Raw genomic sequence first — 10,234 nt, 5'->3', positions numbered from 1 at the left:
CAAGTAGGGTCAGGAGCTAATGCTAAAAATAAGCAAAGACTAGTACCATTGCAGGAGCCACCTCAAATACTTTGTGTCAAGAAAATGACACAATATACCCAGTGCCATGATAAACTGATGATAAATGTTGAGTATTCGCTCCTGTCCATCACCCTCTTAAAGGCGGGTTCAGTCAATAGAATATGTCGGTGTGTCCATATATGGTTCGTGACGTCACGCACCGGAGGTTCCATTCATATAAAACCGATCCGGCGGAATCCCCTTGGAGGAAATGTAGACTCCAGAGCAGTACGCAGGGTTCTGTAGGCAACATACACAACTGAAACATCCCAACAACAACTAGTCCTCAACATTTCATTTTATCACTTCAACATGAAGGTCTCCAGCATTGACTGCCGGCGCCTCAGGAAAATCCTACGGAAGGAGTGTGGTGGAAGTTGTCTCATTGTGGACTGTAGACCGTACTTCTCTTTCTCGAGCTCGAGCATCAGAGGCTCGGTCAATGTGAACTTGAATTCGGTGGTGGTACGGAGGTCCCGCGGCGGACCGGTACCGCTTCAGTTCGTCATTCCGGACGAGAAGGCTCTGTTTCGGCTTCGGGAGGGCAGCATCTCCGCGGTCGTGGCTCTGGATGACCGAACACCTCATTTACATAAACTGAAAAAGGACAGTATTGCTCAGATTGTAATAAATACGTTATCGCACTTGACGAGTAGCGCGAGCATCTGCTTCTTGAAAGGTGAGTGACAAGACGAATGTTTCTCGATAATATTTAAAAACTCGTCGAAAAATATATATGTAAAATTATTTTTGACTTTCATTTTATTTATTTTTTATTTTTTATTTTTTGTCTACAACAGAACGACAGGATGACAGTGTAGAAAAAAAAAACTATGTACAAAAAAAGCTATTATAAATTGAAATAAAATTATATTTAATATTTTTTTTATTTATTACAATATATTAAACACAAACAAATGTACAATATTATATATTAAATAAAAATGTATTATTATATATTTTTTACATTTGAATATAAATATATTTTATATATACTTTTATATTTTTAATACTGATTTATGGAAATATATATAAAGATAAACAGACATGCAAGAATATATACATATATATATATATATATATATATATATATATATATATATATATATATATATATTATACGTTTACATTCGTTAACATTAGTTAATGCATTAGGAATCATGAACTAACAATGAACAATATAATTTTTTACGCATTTATAAATCTTTGTTAATGTTAGACGATAATACAATTGTTCATTGTTAGTTCACAGTGAATAAACAAATGTTAACATATACAATTTATACAACTTTTACTTGAAATTAGCATTAACTAGGATTAATAAATGCTGCAGAAATATTGTTCATTGTTAGTTCATTTTAACTAATGGTGTTAACAAATGTAACCTTATTTAAAGTGTAATATACGATATAAAAATTGACCTTCATCTACATCTACCTACAAATGTAAAAGTATAGCTTTAAATTAATTTATTAATATGTTATAAATATCAGTTTAGATTTGTATTCATTTCTGTTGTGTTGAATTAATAGTTTTGGTATTCAGATTATGTTTTGTCTGGTTTTCTAAGAGAAAAATTCTCATTGTACGTCAAAGGCTGGATGAGTCAGAAAGGGAAGCTAAAGAACAAACATAGTAATATTTATAGCTATACCACATTATTACCCCTCCCAATGAAAGCAATGCATTCAAATGTGCATCTTTTATTGTGTTATTAAACATTTGCTACCATCATTCTAATCAATTACACTAGAGCTCTCAATGTTGGTGGGAATCACTTTTTGCCTCTCTGATAAGCTTAAACTAATATGCGAGAAGTTCTTGATAAGGTGAACGACTCAACAATCCTTGACTTTACTAGACAGCTTGTAACAACACAGAATTTCTCATTCCAGGAGGCTTCGAGAACTTCCATTCCCAGTACCCCGAGCTTTGTACAGAAACTAAGCCTGTAGACCTGAGTGAACCCGAAAGTGAAAGAGGCGTCAACAGTCACTGTGACAAACTGGGTTCTCGCCACAAACCAGACTATGATCAGGTACGAAGAGAAGAATGCGAGCTGCCATTTCCTAATTTTAACCCACTTCCACCGAAACCACTTCCTCTTAGCTGTGGGAGTTTCTGCAATAACTCCCTCTCAAATATGAGGGAAATAAAGAGAACAGACTATGCGCATTAATGACACAACTGCATAGTTTTTAGAATATATTAAAAAAAATATACGTATTTTCTATATGGAATATACACTGCAAAACGTAATTCAATAGGGGTGGCATGGTGGCCCAGTGGTTAGCACTGTCACCTCGACGCAAGAAGGTTCTGGGTTTGAGTCCCAACTCAACTGAGCCTTTTTGTGTAGAGTTTGCATGTTCTCCATGTGTTCTTGTGGGTTTCCTCCAGGTGCTCGGTTTCCCCCACAAGTCCAAAAACATGCAGCTTAAATGAATTGGAGACTCTAAATATCCTGTAGGTGTAAGTGTGTCAGGAAGGGTATCTGGCATAAAACCTGTGCCAAGTCAAATATGTAGATCACGGATGGTCTGCTGTGGTGACCCCTAATGGGAGCACCTGAAAGAAGAAGAAGAAACTTAATTCAAGAAATATTATTTTACAGTGTATATTCAAAAAGGATATCAGCCTGTATTATATTAGAAGATGCAAAGTCCATCCAAACAAAACAACAGAGTTTTCAAAGACACCCAGCGGACATCTGAGGTCCTTTAATCTCTGACCTTTGGTCTGAAATGCATTTTTTATGATATGGACAAACAGAACTTGTATGCCACCTCTGTTTACTGCGGGCTGTAACAAAACTGTCTTCCATGAGAGCTTCAGTTCTGATATCTGTATATTATTCCATTTGTGCAGGGACGGCCAGTGGAGATCTTGCCTTTCTTGTACCTGGGCAGTGCCTATCACGCCTGCAGACAGGACTATCTCACTGACCTCCGCATAACAGCGCTGCTGAATGTTTCACGCAGGGACTCGCGGCCCGCTAAAGGACAGTACGATTACAAATGGATCCCCGTGGAAGACAGCCATACCGCAGACATCAGCTCACACTTCCAAGAGGCCATAGACTTTATCGGTAAATATTGTGTGTACAGTGCAGTACATAGCAGTTTTCATAGCACCTCAATATTTCACTTTCAGTTGTGGTTTAAATTGATTTATTTAATAAATGTCAAAGAGCAAGCTTATTTAGTGGGTGGATTATTGATAAGACAATCAATAAATAACAACAGCATTTAGTCAACATCACAGTAACCTAAATATAATTATCTGATCTGATGGTTATGTAAACTACACGTGTATCGCTAAACAGTTCCCAGAACTTAGGACACACCTATAGATAGTGGAGCTTAATTCAGAGCATTTAAAAATAAGACTTACTCTGCCTTACTAACACAGTATTCCAAGCCCAACTCTTTCCCTAATCCGACTGGATTGCACCTGGGTTTATTTACACTTCCAAATCCCATATTATTTGTTTTCTGGGAAATGCAATTAATACCAACTCACACAGCAAAAAAATATATACAGAAAAACAGAAATAAATGGACATGCTACTGTGAATCACAGGTTAGACTAATCCAGTAGTTTACATATAATGGGCAGGGCCAGTGTGTCAGTGGATGAGTCAATGATTAGTGGTGTTTAAGGTGTGTGTGTCATGATCTGGTATGTTTTTATAGGCATTTGTGCATTGGTTGTTTTTGAGGACGATGTGTTTACAATGATTTGACAGCATTTTAAGGCGAGTCTCATGGAACTTGTCAAAGGTATTTCTGCGGTCATATTTCACTCCATAATTAAAAGAAAGAAATAAGATATTATGCTGTGCATAGAGAAAATTAAGCCCATTTTTAGCCTATTTGTAAAAAAAATAAAAATAAAAATAAAAAAATAATAAATAATAATAAAAAAAATAAAAGTGTTAGTGGACCAAATAATGTCACAATGCAAAAAAATCCTAATGGTCCTAAAATAGGCTTAATTTTTCATGTAAAATTTAATTGATGTGAAATATGACCTATGATCTTAATTACTAATGTAATTAAAGACCAAAACACCCTGTTTGACCTATATTTAATTTCCTCTATCATACATATCAATTGATTATCAAGACATTTCTTTTACATTTATCTGAATATAGACAATACTGCATAAGAGACCACAAAGTACAGTAATTTGGTCTCTCACATGGAAGTTATAGAAATAGAAATGATATGAAAGATTAATCCACCGAAAGCTTTCAGCTAATGGGTGTGTGGTAATATTTAGGTGCATTAGCAAGTGTGATTGCCATTAAAACCAGCAGTCAGGGATCTCACATGAACACACATTTCCTAACACTTCCCTGGTGTGTGTGTATTATTGTTAAGAGATCAAAATGTTGGATATGAGTCTAGAATCTACTTAGCTGTTTTAAATTAAAAGTGCATATGCAATCTAAGTTTTCTGTAATGGTTAGTGTGTGTATGTGTGTGCACTGGTCATGAATTTATGGAGTTATGAGTCAGAGGTGGAAATGAAATTGATGACATTACGATAAAAAGGGTCAGGGAGGAAATGAATTTGCGGAAGGATAATGGACATAGTATATCAGAGGAACATTTAAAAGATAACCAGATGATTGTGTTTCACTCATTCCCTTTCACAACTGTAATTTAACACAACATCATTTTATGGCAGCACCATTCATACTCATTTCAAAAATTTACGTGGGTAAATTTTTATGTTAAAATATGTTACTTTTTTCTAATGCCGATAGACAACTATATGTAAGCCGTGTGAAACCCGGAAAACTACTTGGCAAGCAACCTCTTTTTTTCAGCTAAACTTTTAAAGAAACGTATACAGAAGTTATGAAGAAACTCTCCACTAAAATAAGTTCTTCATCCATTGTGAATATTCAGTGTAGCTGCGTATAAAGCTCCGCCCACACAGAAGCAACTTTCCTTTGGGCAACACTGCGAATTCGCCTATCAAAATTCACCAAACATGAAATCCGCGTAGAGAAATTCTTTGCCACCGAAAGTCCATCAGGTGAAATTCCCAGTCGTGCAGATTCCCATTATTCTAACTGTATTTTACTGACGTAAAGGTAAATGCGACACACCTTTGCTTTGTTTGAGCATCCCGACCAGCCTGAGATAGCAACATTGATTGGGAAAACATGGGAAACCTGCAATTCCATTTGTTGCCACTAGGAGTGCATAAATGACACAATTCACCTTTTGAAGAGATGGTCTTTTTAGTGCTATATATGCTCTGCTTTTTCAAGAATAGCTTTTTATAATGAAAACATTTGCTTGTTTCTCTGCAGAATGTGTGAAGGAGGAGGGCGGTAAAGTGTTGGTCCACTGCGAGGCTGGAATCTCTCGCTCTCCCACCATCTGCATGGCGTACATCATGAAAACCCAACAGCTGCAGTTGGAGCAGGCCTTTGACATTATCCGACAGCGGCGTGCGATCATATCGCCCAATTTTAGCTTCATGGGTCAACTACTCCAGTTCGAATCAGAGGTCGTCTCTTCCACACCTCCTTCTGCCACTCCACCAGAAGCCTCTGCCGTCCAGGACACACCCACTTTCTTTAACAGAGACTTCACAATTGAAAGTGAGACTTTTGAGTCTTCGGTTTTCACGTTCCCTACCTCCTTCCTAACACCAATGCCCATCCAAACATCGGTTCACCGGTTCAAACTGAGTCCAATAACTGCGCTGCCTTAAAACGGTTGCCGGACTCATCACAGTCTCCGAGTACTTGAATAATAAAAGGACAGGCGAACAGAACAAAGCACTGGACTATTTCACAGGGAACAAAATGCTTAGGTTTAAAAAAAATTCAAATGTGAGACCAGTCATGAAAGACAGTGTTTGCTTGTTGATTTTGTTTGCCTTAGAGAATATCACTGCACAACGATTACACTGCAATACCTGCCTTAGCTTGATAATGTACTGCCTATCAACAGCACATAGCTGGGCAAATTAAATTATAATTTTTTTTAACAGTTTCTTTTTTATGAATTGTGAATCTGTTAATAAATGTTTTACAGAAACATAAAGCTTTGCTTGTGGTGTCATTTTCTATCAGCAGGACCGTATGGAATCTGCATCTGGAGAATTCGACAGATTTCTTGCCTCAATCATTCAGAAAGTTTTACATGTCCTCTGCCACTTGCCCACACTATTTTGACACACTACCAACTAGACTGTAGTAGTCTAATTGTACCACATCACATCTAAATGCAATATATATATATATATATATATAGGCCTATATATACAGGTTCTGCCTGTGCCTGCTTATCAGTCAACAATAGTTCACAAAAACACACCTTTGTTATGAAAGGAACAACATACCACCACATTACATTCTTATTGTGCTGAAATATATGAATGTTTGCACTCACTAAAGCTTACTGGAATCTACCTGAGGTTTAGGTCACATTATACTAGATGAAATACGCAACAGTGACCTCTGCTGTGATGAATATTGCATCAGTGAACAACCTTTAATCAGACATATCCAGATAGCACACGTACATCTCCGAGATGTCTGTTTAACAGTGTTTCATCTGGAGAGCATCGCAATTAATAAACATCTGCTAAACATCTTAAAAAGATCAGATTTACAAACAACCTAAAAAATACTGTATGTCTTCAAGATGTAAACAAACACATCAAATAGATCAGTGATTCACAAACTTTTTTAATGAACGCCCCCCTACTTCTTTCCCTTGACATAATTTGAAAGCGGAGACTTTGTTGTAAGAAAAAAACATAAAACACAAAACTCAGTATTGGTGTTATTTGCGTAATTTGCTCAATGCAACTTCGATGCATTGCATAATTTTAAAGTTTAGTTAATAAATTCAGCAGGCTTACGCATCATGAATGTGAGACCAAACTTTGCGTTTCTTGAATTCAAGCAGATGGAGGGCTAAATCTGGGGACTATAAAATGAAAATGCGAGACAGAAACTAATAATAAAAGTGATATTGTTGTAAAAGCGGAGTTTTTGAGCTTTAAGAGCTTTGCCTCGCGCTGCTCTGTCCATTGAGCCATATCCATCTACAGAGCCATACAGGTGCATTATCCGAGGTTGTGCCTCCGCCTGTGTATTTGACGCTGTTAAACCAGATACTTCAGATGCGTCGCCAGATTTCAGAATCAGATGAAAAGCGGTACAAATGCGTACCAACACGTATAATTGAGTACCAACTGATATACTCCAAGTCTAGATAAATGTTTTAATGCAAAAAGGAACATGATGATAGATTTGATTATTATGACTGATAAAAGCCTCCCATTTGTAACCTCACGCTCCCCTCTCTACTAATTTGCTATCAGCGCCCCCCGGCATCCTTTGAACGCCCCCTGGGGGGCGTTACCACTCCTGTTGAGAACCCTTGAAATAGATGACTAGTTCATGTACATGTGCTATCAGGGTACGGTCTGATTTGGAAGAACATACTTCTCAAACACTACATCCCTATTGGCACATGTCCATCTCCGAGAAGTCTGTTTAAGAGCGTTTAATCTGGAAAGCATCGCAATCTAATAAACATCTGCTAAACATCTTTAAAAGATCAGATTTACCAACATTCTAAATCATGAATGTCTCAAAAACATCTGCTGAATGTCTTATTGACATACAGTGCATGATGACACATCTTAAAGATGTATTACAGTTGAGCAAACAACCTAAATATATGTCTTCAAAATGTAAACACACATCATATAGCCGAATGGATGCCCTTACAAAAAATCTAAACTAGCTACAAATTTGCTGCTCATTATTTTCCCATGCAAATGAGCTTGTGATTTGCCGCAAATGTTTGCCAGAAGTTTGCAGCTCTTCACAGGTAGTGGTGAACCTCGCAAACCTTTGGCAACAATGGACAATTTGCCGCAAGTTTACCGCAAAGCTCATTTGCACATTAAAAGGATCTTTAGCGAATTTGCGGCAAGTTTGCGGCAAATTTGCAATGAACTCTCAATTTTTGTAAGGGTGATGTGTGTGTGCTATCAAGTATGTAATCATTTGTGCCATATAATGTTTGCTTCCTAAACTAAGAGTTGGGAGGAATTAGTCCCCCATTTCAAAGCAGTACTCTGGCAGTATGGTACAGTGATGTTATCAGATTGTTTTTACACTTTTTTTATCGAAACTGATTTATGGTGCATTCAAAGTATGAATTTTATTATTGTGTTCTCTGGGAATGGGACACAAGATCTGGCTTCAGTTGAGCATTACCATCTTCCTATATTCATATACTATGGTATTTACATGGTACTCCAAGGTTCTTAAAAGTATTCCATGGTATTACCATGGTACATCACAACATGATATGGTCAAAAACATTATATGTCCAAAAACATTGTATAACAAGGTACTTCTTGTTAGTGGTTTGATAATGTTAATTAAGTAATACAACATGAAAATGAAATAAAGAAGTTAATAAAAACAAATGAAATACATAAAAGACAGTAAAAAATAATCACTGAATTCACGCACGATGCACTTGTGGAGAGCCAAATTATCTTTTAATGTTCCCAGCGTTACTCGTCATAATTGCATTTCTACTAGTAAAAATTCCTATTACAGGGCTCTCTAATTGAATTTTTACTAGTAAGAATTCCTATTAAAGAGCTCTCTAATTGAATTTTTACTAGTAAGATTTTCAATTACAGGGCTCTCTAATTGAAATTTTACTAGTAAGAATACCAATTTGAGAGCTCTCTAACTGAATGTTTACTTGTCATAAGTCTCCACTGACTCCCATTCATTTTTAATTACAGAGCTCTGCAACTGAATTATTGCTAGTAAGAATTACAGTTAGAGAGCTCAACAATTGAATTGTTACTGGTTAGAATTCCATATAGAGAGCTCTTTAATTCCATTTTTACTAGTAAGAATTCCAATTAGAGAGCTCTCTAATTGAATTTTAACTTGTAAGAATTCCAATTAGAGAGCTATCTAATTGAATTTTTACAAGTAAAAATCACATTAAAGATATGCTTAATTGCAGAGCTCTGTAATTAATTTAGAGAGCTCTGCAGTTACATTTTTCCTAGTAAGAATGCAATTGTACAGCTCTCTAATTGGAATTCTTACAAGTAAGAATATAATTGCAGAACTCTTTAATTGCAGTTCTTACTAGTAAGAATGCAATTGCAGAGCTCTGTAATTGAATTTCAACTAGTAAGAATGGAACTGCAGAGCTCTTTAATTAGAATTCTTACTAGTAAGTACGTAATTGCAGAGCTCTCTAATTCAATTGTAGAGCTATGTAATTCCATTTTTACTGGTAAGAATGTAATTTCAGAGCTCTGTAATTGAATTAGAGAGCTCTGCAATTGGAATTCTAACTAGTAATAATGTAACTATAGAGCTCTGCAATTGAATTAGAGAGCTCTGCAATTGAAATTTTAAGTAGTAAAAATTTAACTGTAGAGTTCTGCAACTGAATTAGTGAGCTCTGCAATTGAATTAGAGAGCTCTGCAATTGGAATTCTAACTAGTAAAAATGTAACCGTAGAGCTCCGCAATTGAATTAGAGAGCTCTGCAATTGGAATTCTAACTAGTAAAAATGAAACTGTAGAGCTCCGCAATTGAATGAGTGCTCTGCAGTTGGAATTCTAACTAGTATAAATGTAACTGTAGAGCTCCGCAATTGAATTAGAGAGTTCTGCAATTGGAATTCTAACTAGTAAAAATGTAACTGTAGAGCTCTGCAATTGAATTAGAGAGCTCTGCAACTGGAATTCTAACTAGTAAAAATTTAACTGTAGAGTTCTGCAATTGAAATAGTGAGCTCTGCAATTGAATTTGAGAGCTCTGCAAATGGAATTCTAACTAGTAAAAATGAAACTGTAGAGCTCCGCAATTGAATTAGAGAGCTCTGCAATTGGAATTCTAACTAGTAAAAATGAAAGTGTGGAGCTCCGCAATTGAATGAGTGCTCTGCAATTGGAATTCTAACTAGTAAGAATGTAATCGCAGAGAATTCAATTATCAAGCTCTCTAATTAAATTCTTACTAGTAAAAATGCCATTTCGACGAGTAACGCTGGGAATATTTAAAGATAAAGCGGCTTGCCATATGTCCTCGTCTACATGATGAGAGCGTTTGTTTGCTTGGCGCCCAATCTCTACCTCGAT

The 10,234-nt window shown here is 36.3% G+C and overlaps 1 protein-coding gene across 1 annotated transcript; it reads left to right on the top strand.

The window, feature by feature from the left end:
• Positions 1 to 252: 252 nt before the first annotated feature.
• Positions 253 to 6,123, top strand: LOC127438951 (dual specificity protein phosphatase 5-like). Its single transcript, XM_051694892.1, has 4 exons — positions 253 to 739; positions 1,956 to 2,098; positions 2,929 to 3,148; positions 5,390 to 6,123. The coding sequence occupies exons 1-4, from the start codon at positions 373 to 375 to the stop codon at positions 5,794 to 5,796; spliced, it is 1,137 nt and encodes a 378-aa protein (XP_051550852.1). The 5' UTR covers positions 253 to 372; the 3' UTR covers positions 5,797 to 6,123.
• Positions 6,124 to 10,234: the final 4,111 nt, after the last annotated feature.

The sequence above is a fragment of the Myxocyprinus asiaticus genome, chromosome 50 (assembly GCF_019703515.2).
Source record: "Myxocyprinus asiaticus isolate MX2 ecotype Aquarium Trade chromosome 50, UBuf_Myxa_2, whole genome shotgun sequence".
NCBI classification, from domain to species: Eukaryota; Metazoa; Chordata; class Actinopteri; order Cypriniformes; family Catostomidae; genus Myxocyprinus; species Myxocyprinus asiaticus.
Note: the sequence above shows the minus strand (reverse complement) of the source record. Positions and strands in the feature narration are given on the sequence as shown.

Coding starts and splice junctions, on each gene's coding strand:
- LOC127438951 (XM_051694892.1), top strand. CDS start 373: ATGAAGGTCTCCAGCATTGACTGCCGGCGCCTCAGGAAAATCCTACGG. Junction 740..1,955: donor GAGCATCTGCTTCTTGAAAG/GTGAGTGACAAG, acceptor TTCTCATTCCAG/GAGGCTTCGAGAACTTCCAT. Junction 2,099..2,928: donor ACAAACCAGACTATGATCAG/GTACGAAGAGAA, acceptor CCATTTGTGCAG/GGACGGCCAGTGGAGATCTT.